This window comes from Bacillus rossius, chromosome 17 (genome assembly GCF_032445375.1).
Source record: "Bacillus rossius redtenbacheri isolate Brsri chromosome 17, Brsri_v3, whole genome shotgun sequence".
Classification (NCBI taxonomy): domain Eukaryota; kingdom Metazoa; phylum Arthropoda; class Insecta; order Phasmatodea; family Bacillidae; genus Bacillus; species Bacillus rossius.
This window is the reverse complement of record NC_086344.1, coordinates 39902554-39917150: the sequence shown is the minus strand read 5'-3', so window position 1 is coordinate 39917150 and position 14597 is coordinate 39902554. Positions and strand designations below refer to the sequence as shown.

Sequence of the window (14597 nt, the reverse complement as noted above, 5' to 3'; positions counted from 1 at the left end):
CACATTCCCACTCGTGCTAACCTGACATCAATGAGAATTCGCGGTGTCCTCAAACAAGAGATAACAACATGCTTCGTGGCATTTATGACAACACGTCATACTTGTTTTAATCCGACGTCTCGGTAGAGTGAGCGTGTTCTGTGCTGTCCAACACGATGCATAAAGGAGATTTGCCGCCGGACGATGCCGGCAGAAAAGTTGCCTTAATAACTGGAATAACAGGCCAGGTAAATATGTAAATATAATGTAACTTTACGCTTCGTGAGTTTTTTGTCTGCTTACGGGATGTCGTGATACCGCAAAAGAGAACTCCAGACCATTACAGAGCGATGGAAGAAAAGGCGTTGGTGTACAACAATGGTCAGGTCGATCCTGGAACAGGCGGCCACGACCTGGGACTCCTCCCAGGGACAGAAAATTTCTTGCAATTGATCGTAAGAGTAGTAGCAAGCATGTCTCACATCAGTCTTTACACTCGTAGACTTCCCATCCCCCTCTCCTCTGAAGCTTGTAACACTCCCATGCAGACCTCACCAGACCTCCTGTCCAATCCATCACCCATACCCCTCACGCCTGACCCTCGGAACAATCTCACAGACGGCCTCTACGAATCCAAGCAATATCAAAATAGTACCTTGTAGCTCTGATATGAAAGTTCTCTGTCACAGAAAAGCTTACATTGTGTTTTAAATTAATAAGTTTCTCATATTAAAAACTGCACTGTTAAGATTTGCATACAACATATCAAATTTCGTCCCATTATATCGATGGCATGATCCTGTGGACCATAATGGTTGCAGTTGCAAAGACTTGATTATTACAATACAGACAAATTATGTCAGGTCTTACTGAAAAAAAAATTTTTGCATTCTACTTGCAATCATAATTCATTGTTATGTCCAGGATCTTTTGATGTACCAAAGGTTCAATAATACGTACAGTATCTTGCCATCAGGATCAAGACATAAACTTTGACGTTGTGCAGTTGTTAACGGTTTCGTATCACATATCTGTCTTTCAGAATTGTTGAGTGATTATGATTTTAGATAACTCTCACGGCCAAACTTGAAGCTAGGCGTTACTCGAAATTTGGGCATTATAACAAAGTTTAAATTTTTTTTTTTTTTTGTGATTTCTGCATAGGTATCTGTGTAAGAATTCTATTATTATTATTATTATTATTATTATTATTATTATTATTATTATTATTATGAGCTGGCAGTACTTTACGTGTCATCAGGGGCGCAACAACAACAGGGGGGGGAGGAAAGGGTATTTTGCCCCCCCCCCCCCCCTCTGAAACCTTGAAGTGGGGGCAAACGGGGGCAAAGAAAGTGCTGTGTAGTCTATTTTTAGATAACAAAACTGCTTAAATAGCACCATTTTCCACCTTGAAATACAAATTTTCCCGGGGGAGGACCCCCCCCCCCCCCCCCCCCCCCCGTTTCAATAGGGGTGGGATCGATGATTCTTTATAAAAAGGTATATTTCCCCCCCCCCCCCCCCCCCTTTTGGAAATTTAGTTGTTGCGCCCCTGCGTGTCATCTACTATTTCCAAAAGTCATGCAAGTAATTATTGTCGTTCGTGGCGGGCAACGTGGGGATCGGCCTGGCGGGGACACGACGCGTGTGTGCGCAGGACGGCTCCTACCTGGCGGAGCTGCTCCTGGGCAAGGGCTACCACGTGCACGGCATCATACGGCGCGCCAGCACGTTCAACACGGGGCGCATCCAGCACCTGTACGCCGACCCCCAGTCGCACCGCCAGGGCCGCATGAAGCTGCACTACGGCGACATGACGGACAGCAGCTGCCTGGTGAAGCTGGTGGCGCAGGTGCGCCCCTCGGAGATCTACAACCTGGCGGCCCAGAGCCATGTCAAGGTGACGTCGCGTGCCAGCGTTTCACGTGCTGGTGGTTAGAGTAGGTTAGCTGACACATGTCATTCAGTAACCCTTTCTTCTTTCAAGAATCAGTAAAATGTAGGAAACAATAATTAACGATACAGCACTCAAACGCTCACAAAACTATTCTTTAGTCTACCACGGGAGTAGCTGTCCGTTGCAGGCCGTCTGCAAGTAGTTGCAGCGGTACCTGGGAGAGCCCGATAGGTAGGAGACGCTGGGCTGGAGCGGTAGTAGCACACTGCGAGTATAGTGTTCACCACACAGCTAACACTGATGTAAATAGTTATGTTAAACTTTAAATAGAGGATGCTATTCTTTGGTGTCAATGTTTCCTACAATGTTTTGTTATTAATAAAATTTGAAGATTAAATATTATTTTAATATTATATTATAATATTATTTCATCTAATTGGTATTGCATAATATTACAAAATCTTCCTCAAAAGTTGTTGAATATATTTTGGCACGTTATTAATTTTTTGCATCACCCATGGTTCAGTAGTTTCTCTCAATTGTTTAAATGTACATTCATAGTTACAATACCTACTAAAACGTTTATTATTAATTTTTTTTTATTTATATTTCAATTGTAATTGAAAGTTCTTCAGTGAGTGCAGATAACTTGTAACGGAGCTATAATCTTGAAGCTGCAGTATCGTGAGAAGGGTGGCGGTGACGCAGGTGTCGTTTGACCTGAGCGAGTACACGGCGGAGGTGGACGGCGTGGGCACGCTGCGACTGCTAGACGCCGTGCGGACGTGCGGCCTGGAGCGCAGCGTCAGGTTCTACCAGGCGTCCACGTCGGAGCTGTACGGCAAGGTGCAGGAGGTGCCCCAGCGTGAGACCACGCCCTTCTACCCGCGCTCGCCCTACGGTACGCCTGCCGGTACGGCTGTGGTCGGAGGCTGTGTATATCTACCCGAAAAACATAACATCTCAATTCATAACAAGATTCCTTATAACCTGCACGTATTGCCGGATGTTTTCAGCCTGATCCATGCAAGTTCTTTAGCCACGTTTCGAATGAAAACAACTGGCGGGCCAGTGTTGTGCCCTGTTTTGCAGACACATAAAGCTTTTTATCAATTTGCTGACAGTTTTAATATATTTTACTCTCCTCGTTAAAATGAAGCAGATAACGTGATTGTTAACAAGTACAAGCAGCATCCAAGATCGGCCGCAGCGCACGGTACGGGGAGAGGGTGGGCAAGGGCGAGCGAGCGGCCGACTACCTTGTTCACACGCTGCAGCCGGAGGGTTTTTCCTGCATTGAAGGGACGTGGAATGGGGGTTGTCAAGCTCTGACAGCTGTCGACAGGAAGTGGTATCTATTTTTAGATATGCGCTGCTACGGCAGTACAGCACTCAGCAAGAGAAACCCTGTAACATGCTACTCACCACAAGAAACTTATTTTCTGTCCGATTTTCTTCCGATTTTCGGCAATTTTTTCGTGGTTCCTCGAAATCGGGTTGTAATAGAGAGGTGGTCGCAATAAATGGGGTTGCAACAAAAAGGTTTTACTGTTGTAAGATGCTCCATCGGAAAAAAAACATACAGACTAGCATTGGAATTCTTCAAAAAGATTTTACTGAGATTAAAACCGATATCGACAATAAACTCCGGTAGCGCCGTAATCAGACATGATGGCAAAGGTCAATAAATAAATAAATAAATGTGAGTGTCGCTCGGTGCCGAACCTCAGAGCACGCCGTGCCATGTCACAAACACTGTGCACTGCCGTACAGTGATCCGTGTGACGAACTGTGGAAATGACCGTCTCGAGTGTTGCAAGGATAGTGAACTGTACAGCTGTGAAACTGAACGCAAGTAATGCTTCGCTGCATGATGTGATCACTCACTCACTGCTACCGCAAACATGCAGACTACGAGATTACTGCCGTGGTGATAGCAGGTCGTCACCTCTCATACAGACGTGACAGGAAATACATAAGAAACATGACGGTGTCAGGTCTCTGAAATTACTATGTATGTAGTTATAAGTCATATACATATTCAGATATGCCCACAGATCTGAATTATATTTCAAAGTTATCTTTTATGGAGTATTGTGTGTGCTGATTGCTTTTAATTACACAATAACCAGTAGTTGTACATGTTGGTGTTTAACCATGAAATTATGCAAATTTTCTGTAGTACGGAAAAGAGAGTTGCGATAGTGTTTTCTCAAACCTCCTTCACCGTTACTAATTACTGGTCTTGAAAGTTGGCATCTCTGTATATTCTAAGAGGCATAGATCAGGTTGACATAATACGTGCTCGGACAGAAACAAATGAGGCTGCGATATCAAGTGGTCTGGTCGCAGTCTCTCACGATGGTGATCCGGGTTCAAGTCCCGGAAGGGCCGAACTCACATTTCTTCAAATGGGAAACGTGTCAGACGTTGCCTTGAACCAGTGGTTCTCAGGGTGCTGCCGTTTCCTCCAGCCACTGATGTCACCGGCGCTCCACTCTCATACTATCAGCCGACATCTTCTCTGAATGCCTCGATGTTTTGAGATGTTAATTTACGTGATTAGACTATACAATTTATTCGTGAGATTCCATTACAGGGAGACCATAATCTGGAAAATCAAGCAATTTACTTGAAATTTTGAAAAAATTTGCGGAAATTACCCAGTGCTGGGGGGGGGGGGGGGGGGGGAATCTGCAATCACCCAAACTGCAAAAACATTGTTTTTACAGGTGTGTTTTAAGGCATAGTCTTAGACACTATAAAATGGCCTAGGTATGCAAGTTTCTGCTTGAACTTGACCAGCTGTGATCTTTATTTTGCTATGAAAATTGCAAAAAAAAAAATATATGACAATTTGTTTTTAAAAAAATACGCAGGGAAATTTAAAGTTTTGGTCAGAGAAACGTCTGTAATTTTAGTAAATATTTTGTGGCTACCCTGCGTTAACAAGTACAATTTAGCACTCTTGATTAATTTTTTTTTTATGAAATTAATGAATTGCCCAAACTAACAGATATAATTTTATCAAAAAATTGGAACGACTTTCTTGTAGGTGATTGTACAGACCTGAGTCGAACTGCCTCCAGTGCTAGACGTGTGGCAGTGTGGCAACGGTGTGCGTGTTCCCGCAGCCTGTGCCAAGCTGTACGGCTACTGGATCGTGGTGAACTACCGCGAGGCCTACAACATGTTCGCCTGCAACGGCATCCTGTTCAACCACGAGAGCCCCCGCCGGGGGGAGAACTTCGTGACGCGCAAGATCACGCGCTCCGTGGCCAAGATCGTGCTGGGGCAGATGGACTGCCTGGAGCTGGGCAACCTGGACTCGAAGCGCGACTGGGGGCACGCCAGCGACTACGTGGAGGTACTTCCCGTGCCGCCGACGTGGTCGCAGTGGCTCGGGCCCCTACCGGCCCTGAGCTGCAGGAGCCTCAGTAATACCAACCTGCACTTTGCAATCACCTAACTGTCACTAATCATTCCCTTACATAATCAAACCAGCAATAGTCTTCTTTATTTGACTAACAAGACATGACTTGAATTTTATTACACCAGCACACATGCCGACACAAACAGAAACACACATAATTATACTACCAATACTGATCAAAACACATTTCAACCACACTAAAAGTTTCAAACTGACCATTAAATCTTTTCCTGCACAATACACAGTTTGCAGTGTCATCATTTCCATAAGCAACCAATGTTGCCAGTCTATAATATAAAACCTCTATATTTGATCAAAATTTTGAAACAATACATTACTGATTGTGACCATGTGAATGACAATCAACATTCTATCATGCTTCAAATCATTTAATTAATAGTACACAGTTGACTCATTGATTGTTCTCTGATGAAACAGATGGGTGTTCATCTACACATGAATTTTTAATTAAATACAGACTGGTTTCAAGGCATTAAAGAAACACACTAGTATTGCCTATTAATAATCCAGACTGGTAACTAATGTTATTATATTATTTTTGTCACGGGATTTTCTTTATAATGAGGTTTAAAATATTTAATTTATAGCAGACTTATTTTAATTTCTACCGGTGCCACATACTGTATTTAAAAGTGTTGCGAAAAGTTTTTTCCCCCCCATTCCTTTTCGTTCATAAGTACATCAGTACAGACATACGGGTCATAGACAGTAATGTGATAAAATAATTGATAGTTTGCCTGCTGCAGTTAAAAATTTTATAGTTATTTGGCGACTTATATCAGTAGCCTGGTAAAATGTTTTACAAACCTTTATAAGTCAGGGAAATTTCTATCCGCAGGTTTGCTAGCCACTCGGTATAAAAGTGTCAGGAAAACATAGAACATAAATTTCTAAGCTTAAATTTACAACTTGTAATAACTTCACGTATTTAAGTATATATGTACTAATATAAAATGTATAAACGGTAGGGATGTGCGAATCCTTGATTTTCAGTTCGGTTAGAATCCGATTCGAATCCCTGGCAATATTTGAGATTTGAATCCAATTCCAAATATTAAGCACAGAATAATTAAAAATAACTGATTAATTTAAAAATAATGTGTGTTCTCTTTTTTCTAACTGTAACTACTGGCAATTACGTATTTATTACACTGAGATTGAATTGTTTATAATTATGTAAACTTAAATAATAATAAACACTTAAAAATATGAAAACCAAAACATATTCGATTCTCCAACTCAATCGTAATAAACTGCACGCCACAGGGAAATCTGTTTTATAAACGTTTCAGCAAACGAAACCATTTTTTCTCCAATAAATAGCCAAGACTTTTTTTCTTGTAGGTATGTATCTACGTAATTGTTTTTAGTTTATAGTTTGCTATATGACGAAATTTGTGATTATAGTTTAAGCTCTCGAAATCTCAGAACTCTTTTAATGTCACTGTGTTAATTGTTTAATTTACATATCTTTCTTTGATACATCATATTATAAATACTTACGTAATAGTAGCCTAATTTTATTTTTCACTGCTAGTATTTTTGTGCCGTATTAAAATAATTTATAACTTTTGTGAATGTTCGTAATACTGTTCGAATGTACGTACGTACGATTCTGGGTTTCGGGTAATTATGGATTCGAACCGTACACGAAAATATCGGGTGCTCGCACATCCCTAACAAACAGTGACGCTGTGCTGTTGAAAGTTGTGAGGCGGTGTTATTAAAGGGGCGACATAGACACGCCCCTGGGGGAACGGTGGTGTGTCGGCAGGCCATGTGGCTGATGCTGCAGCAGCCGGCGCCCGAGGACTTTGTGATCGCGACGGGCGAGACGCACAGCGTGCGGGAGTTCGTGGAGGCAGCCTTCCGGCACGTGGGGCGCAGCATCGCGTGGGAGGGCTCCGGGGTGTCGGAGCTGGGGCGCGAGGCCGGCTCGGGCGCCGTGAGGGTGCGCGTCAACCCCAAGTACTTCCGCCCCACCGAAGTGGTGCGTACCCTCCGCCGTCATCCTCGGCCAGTTTCCTTATCAAGACATTGCTACCTATTTCTGTGTTACCGTTTTTTTTATTTTATGAACTCCATTTTTCGTAAAGCTAGCACAATTTTCAACAAATACCATTGGCGTAGCTGTGTTCATAAAGTTGGGGGAGACAAATAATGATTTTGATGCCATGTAAACCCATTCCCCTCTTACCAAGACGGGGGGTCCGGGGGTCCGGGGGTCCTCCACCGGAAAATTTTGATTTTAAAAGTGCAAAATAGCGCTTTTTAAGCAGTTTTTGTATCTAACCATTGGATACATAGATGTTAAAATTATTATTGTTTCCTTAAGATAAAATTTGATGAGTGAAGAAATTACAAATAAAATTGGGCAGAATAATATTATAAAATAAAAATATCACGGTCTAGAAAGTTGGGGGGGACAGTCCCCTCCAACCAAAAAGTTCAGGGGGACACGTCCCCCCTGTCCCCCCGGTTCCTACGCCCCTGACAAATACAACACTTACTTGTTCAATGCTTCTAACTTCACCAAAACAGTGTCATTTTGACTGATACATGATGCACTTTTACAATATAATAATTTGTAATAGGCATCTCTAACTACTGGGAACAATAAAATTAATAAATCAGCAAGTAGTTTTTGCATTTGAAAAAATGTACCAATGTCTTAATAAAAAAAATTAGTTACTATTATTAGTTGCAATATATGTATATAAAAAAAATTTTGGTTCTAACTCCATGCTATAATTTTTAAAAATATTAGTTTTTTTTTTTAATCTGGGTTGAGTTTTAATTAAATATGTCGTGGTTTTTTTTTTTTTTTTTTTTTTTCATTTCGGTGATTAATGGTGTTACGTGGTGTATTGACATGGTTTTCGGTGTTATTTCGTCTTTGTCGCGATCCACCATATACATAATCTTGTCCCTGGCCATACGCTGGCTTCATGTGCAAAGTAATGAAATTGGTCTATAGTTAGAAACATTTCATTTAGTACTGTTTTAGTGAATCTGAATTACAGTGACTATTTTCTATTTATTAGGAAAAATTTCACATGTTGGTGTCAGGAACATGTGGATTACAGCTTGGTGACACATTGACACTAGACAAATACTGGGCCGAGACATTCGATAGCACAGCAGGATCACTAGAACAATTTTTTTTTTTACTTGGTTCATAATAGTTAAGTTTTTGAATAGAAGCATGATGATAATTCTATTATGTTAATAGACAAAATGAAGTAATTGAGGTGAGTTAGTCTGCAATTTCTGTTTTTTTCCAAGCATTTTGTTGTTACTGCACTCTCGTCATTTGTTCATACTACGCCTAAAGGATTGTTTTTCAGGATTGTTTTTCAATTATAAATAATATATTTTGATTTACATAATTGTAAATTAATAGTTATATTAAATTGTTTTATTTTTGTTATATAAATAAATTTTAGTTAGGTTTGATAAATAATAGAATTATATATTATAAATCTACTTGAATATTAATTATACTAATTTGTTTTTGTTGTTATATAAATAAAAATTATGTTTCAGACCTATAAATACTATACTAATAAATACTAGTCTACATATTATGAACTTATTTGAATATTAATTATACTAATTTGTTTCTTTGTTGTTGTTATATAAATAACATTTACGTTTCAGACCCATAAATACTATACTAATGAATACTAGTCTACATATTATGAATTTATTTGAATATTAATGACACCTTGAGACACCTTGACTAAGTAAGAGTGGTAGATGGCGCCGTGCACTGACCGAGTGTGAACTCCGTGCCCACAGGAGCTGCTGCTGGGAGACGCCAGCAAGGCGCGCAGCACGCTGGGCTGGAAGCCGCGCGTCACCTTCCAGGTGAGCCGCGCCGACACGGCCGTGCTGCTTGCAACATGAGCAGCCGTGCCGTTCCTTGTATGGTCGCAGGCTTCCCACAGACATCTCGGGGGAACTGACAATATGACGCAGTGCCTGTTGCGTGTTTGAACCACGAATCCGCCTGCCGTTAGTTTTCCCGTGTCTGAATTTCACCCAGGATTAGGTGTTTTTTTTTTTTTTTTTTGACTGTCAGTACTGGTTAGGCAGCGTCAAAGGTAGTTCAAACAGTGCCAACTAACTGTACACTGTGCTGGAAAACATCGTGCAGTCGTTTCAGCACCTTATGAATGTTTGTTAAAATGTATATGCTTTGATGGTTAAAATGTATTGGAGCAGATAAGTTATCTTGTTGAATACACAGATGAGACATGGGGACAGGGAAAACCCAGGGAAATGTCTGTGGGGACCCTGGGTCAGTGAGACAAGTGCAGCCTGAGGAGACGCCCCACAGCAGATAAGGCACGTCCGCAATCGGCCGACAAACATCAGGAGAGCATACCACATACTCGCAGGGACCACAGCAGACACAAACACAAGAAACAAGAATATAAGGGTACATTGACAATCACAGAACAATAAACATAGAAGAAAATATAAAAATAACATAGTATTTTAATTTAATGACAAAATAGTACGAAGAACAGACAAGTGAAAATTTTTGTAATTACAGACATAATTATTGGAACATTGAGTTTACATTATATGATACAGAAGATAGTTCAGAATAACTAAATGAGTATGAGAGATAAAATTAATGAATCACTTACCAGTAATTTATGGGTAGTATAATTTTCTAGCTATCAAAACTAGAAAAATTCTTAAATGCTAGTTACTAATAAATTCTTTATCAAATTTATTGAAGTTTTATATAAATCTCGAAATACTGTAATGTCATTGTTTTTATGGACTTTTACACGAGGTTGATTGTAAACGACTACCATTTTGTATTAAATTGAGGAACTCTCAAGACTAGTATTTTCAAGGACTTATTTATATTTAATTTTAGTGTGTGTCGACGTGAGCGTTGCAGTCTAAAAGGGAAGTCAAAGTAGGCTGTGGGAATTTCTTGAGATTAAATATTATTATTTTATTTTGAATTTTTTTTTACTATCAGATGTCTCTATGTTATTCCAAATAATGGATTAGTATTCTGATTTTTATCTGATTAATGTAAATTAAAGAGAAAGAAGTGAAACATTATTAATAAAAAAAAAACCTGTTAATACAAAACTTTCATTTATTAAAAAGTGTTTTCACAGTCCTTAAAAATTAAATAGGAGTTATAAGTAATTTATGTAGTACGAAAGTATCGTTATTAGTTAATACAAAGTTCTTTTAGTTCCAAGGGTGAACAATTACATTTAGTAAAGGATTGTCAGTACAAGTGTCGAAGTGTCCCAGAATAATGTAAAGAAACAATGTGAAGTTTTAACTCAAATAATACTGATGCCATTGCTTTGATATATTGTATGTTGGAGAAAAAATCTTAGAAATTACATATTTTTTTGGAAAATAACCGAATGTAATTTTGTAGGTAGTTTCTAAACCTATTTTACTCATGTCCTAAATCCTTTAAAAAGTAGTACAAAAAAAGTATTTTATGAGCCACAAGTGTAGCCATTCTAAAATATAACTTTACAATTCCTTTAAAAAATATATTTGATGGTGTATGAAATTTTGTGCAAGTTTTCGTAAAGCATATTCAATTAGTATGTACTAAATGAGAAAAAAGAATTTCTAGATTTCTATTATATTATATTTAATTGGGTGGTATTTTCTGTTAAAGAATATCTGTGTTTTATTATTGTAAAGTTAAGTACATATATCTCATTGTTAAAAGTTGTGTGATCATTGCCATGTTGTGATCATGTTTAAAGTTAGATCATTTTTCACTATCCTTAAGTCAATATATTTTTTTATATTGCGAAAACTTGTTTTGATTATGTATACACTGTTTTCATTCAAATGTAAGGAGTATGAATTCATTACTCTTCGACAACAATATTTCAAACGACGAGAGAAAATCTGTGCCGATATAACCCATTGTAGTACAAGAAATTTGAATTTCACGGGCGTTTGTCGAGACAAGCTGCTAGGATTGCTGTAGTCAGTTGTCGTCAGCGTTCCGCGTGTTAGAAGGCCTGAGTTTCCTATATTTTTCTGCTAAAATATTTGGGAAAACTAAGCTGCAGTGATCGCAAGCACACGCAGTAACGTATATAATAAACGTATATAATAAATATCATAAAATTTGCTTTAAATTTGTTCTGTTTAAACTTTCCTGATGATTTGCTTTTGAATACAGCGCTGTTGCAACGTAACTTGCTGGAAAAGTATTTTTTATTAGAGGCAAAATGACGATGCAAAAAAAAAATCATTAATCACTGGAAGTCGTTAATCCTGGGTATGTAGAAATGAGGTTCTACTGTACTTCTTACTACACAAAAGGCCAAAATTTATGATGAGATGTTCTGGACAGTTGTGACAGCTAATAAAAACTAAACTTACGTAAGCTATGTTAGTAGCTATAGGTAACGAATAATTTGAAAAATTATTTGATTCAGTATGTTGAAAAGAATGTATAATTATTAAATTCTAATTCGAAACTTGAGAGTGCTCCCATACCCCTAGGAAATGTAGACATTCCTGATCTGAAAACATGTTGATTTCAGAATAATCTACTACTTAATTTGAAGTTTTAAACTTTTAATATAATTTTTTTCAAAAATTTTAGAAAAATAACATTAAGTAATGAAATTAGTCTATAGTTAGAAACATTTCATTTAGTACTGTTTTAGTGAACCTGAATTACAGTGACTATTTTTTATTTATTAGGAAACTTGTGGATTACACTAGACAAATACTGGGCCAAGACATTTGATAACACAGCAGGATCACTAGAACAAAAAATTTTTTTTTACTTGGTACATAATAGTTTAGTTTTTAAATAGAAGCATGAAAATTCTATATGTTAATAGACAAAATGAAGTAATTGAGGTGAGTTAGTCTGCAATTTCTGTTTTTTTCCATGCATTTTGTTGTTTGGCAGTGTGCTGACTTTCTTTTTGTTGTTATTTTAGTTTTGTCCCTAATCGCCAAATAATATCTTGGGTGCAGTTACCAGCTGCCGACGTTATCACAACGAAAGCCCAGAAAGGTGTTCACTCGGCCTGAGCTGGCAGTGTAGAACCCTGTTGTAAACTTTTCCTGCTTATAAAATATTTTTTAAGTCCCAACATTTCCCCCACAAGGACAGTGTATTTACTTCCTGCATATAAAGTTTCGTGAATAGTGCATTTCCTGCTTACGTTTGATTCAATAATTAAATAATTTTAAAAAAAAATTTTAAATACCTAACTATTCCAACACTTATCCCATCTGTGAAGTTTAGCATGTCAAAATGTTTTCTTTACACTGGAAATATTTTTTTTTGATAACGTGTCTGTTGGCACTGTTGTCTTGGAAAAAAAAATACACTTTGTTCCTTGCCATTTGTCTATGTTTTTGTACGTATGTATGTAAGTACATATGTATGTATGTATATATGTACAGTGGCGTAGCCAGGATTTGTGTATGGGGGGTTGTTAAGAAGCATGGGCCCCCTGTATTAAAACGGAGGGTCCGGGGGTCCTGCCCCGGGAAAATTTGGATTTTAAGGTGTAAAATAGTGCTATTTTAGCAGTTTTCGGTACTTAAATTTTAAATATTGTAATGGTAAAATTTTTTTATTAATTTTAATACGAAATTTGTTTGAGTGATGAATAAGAAATTAATTAAAGATTTGGTGCTTAGGGAGGGGAGGGGGGGTTTGAATCCCTAAACCCCCCCCTCCCCCTGGTTACGCCCCTGCCTAACAATACCCTTCTCAAATACCAATTACAGACGTCAGTCTATCATCACTTTTACTTTCAAGTCCTGTGCGTCAATAAAGTACAGTAATAAATCAGCTGTCTGAATAACTGTGTATGTACGTATGTACGTATGTAGACCAAATGTATTTCATTGGTCGGTACGAAGTGCGTGCCGGGCGGGGACGTGAGGCGTGAGACGTGTCTGCTTGCCTGCAGGAGCTCGTCAAGGACATGATGGACTCCGACCTGGAGCTGATGAAGAGGAACCCGTCGGCGTGAGGCGCCGAGTGTGGGCAGCAACTCGCTGCCGTGTTGTTTGGAACAGGACGCGGTCTCTTGGCGCTCCGAGGACACGGTGCCGCGCGCCGCGGCTGCAGCGAGCTCCCGCCAGCAGCACGGCCGACCCTGCCGTCGCCTGCAGTTGCGACGATATGAGTGCTCTGCGGTTCTGTCCGGGCGTGCCTCTGTGCGTCGAGCCGACATGTTGTGGTCAGTTTCATTTGAAAATATTAACATTTTGTTATATCGTTATTATTTTTATGAATGTTGTACATGACGCATTGTGCTTAAATATTTAAAATTACTCAAAATAGGGATGTACATATAATGTTTAACGTGTCAAAACAAGACCCCTGTGTTACTAAAGCTACTAAATTTACACATACATATATATATATATATATATATATATATATATATACTTTTTTTTTTTTTTTTTTTTTTTTTTTTTTTTTTTTTTTTTTTTTTTTTCCAGTGCTCAGTGTGAAGAAATTATGTTACATTGTGTGCATTTCTGATCCTGACAGTTTCAAATTCGAATTTTACGTTGGGTCATAGTCTTTTATTTAAATCTGTATATCTTTTTATTGATTACTGTAACTGTTAATTATGTTTTTCAACTGGAATATTGTTTTTACTTTCTGCTGTTCCAATAGTCATACATCATTCATTAGAAACTAAATAAACTGTAGTACGTAGTAGATAATTTTAAAAAAAAAAGTTATCAAATGCCTGAACTTTAAGCTTGATGGGTCAAATTTTACATCTTAGTAGCCAAAATTAGGTAATTCAGGGTAATTTTCTTCCATTTGAGTGTTATCATCACTACTCGCCACACTGTCTTGCTTCTGTCAGCAGTGGGCTGTGGTCCCAGGACCTCCTGCTGTCTCGTAGTGTTTCACGGGAACACTTGCGTATCCCGTGCCTCGTTCATTGGTAAAGACCAGATGTAGGGGTTTATGTTTAGGCCAATTTTGTTTTTAATACAGTATGTATATGTATTCTGTTTATTCATAATGATAGCACAATTTCCAAAAAATATGACACGCAAATGTTCCATGATACACATTTCACCAAAAGAGTGTCGTTTTGACTGATAAATTATGCACTCACTTGTACAATATAATAATTTGTAATAAGCATGTCTAGGACAGAACTACAGTAGAACCCTGTTGTAATGTTTTTCAAGGGGGCATAAGGAAAAGAATATTATAAGCAAGAAATTTCAAGTTAGCACTCGTCA

The 14597-nt window shown here is 38.4% G+C and overlaps 1 protein-coding gene across 1 annotated transcript; it reads left to right on the top strand.

Moving 5' to 3' along the window:
- On the top strand, positions 1–13734 carry LOC134540729 (GDP-mannose 4,6 dehydratase). The gene is made up of 7 exons (XM_063383625.1): positions 1–227; positions 1640–1882; positions 2588–2780; positions 5014–5246; positions 7108–7323; positions 9135–9203; positions 13292–13734. The coding sequence occupies exons 1-7, from the start codon at positions 156–158 to the stop codon at positions 13352–13354; spliced, it is 1089 nt and encodes a 362-aa protein (XP_063239695.1). The 5' UTR covers positions 1–155; the 3' UTR covers positions 13355–13734.
- Positions 13735–14597: the final 863 nt, after the last annotated feature.

What these genes read in the sequence shown, in the direction of transcription:
- LOC134540729 (XM_063383625.1), top strand. Translation starts at nt 156, where the DNA reads ATGCATAAAGGAGATTTGCCGCCGGACGATGCCGGCAGAAAAGTTGCC. An exon ending in CTACCCGCGCTCGCCCTACG is followed by an intron (nt 2,781 to 5,013) that starts GTACGCCTGCCG and finishes GTGTTCCCGCAG; the next exon opens with CCTGTGCCAAGCTGTACGGC. An exon ending in AGCCGCGCGTCACCTTCCAG is followed by an intron (nt 9,204 to 13,291) that starts GTGAGCCGCGCC and finishes GCTTGCCTGCAG; the next exon opens with GAGCTCGTCAAGGACATGAT.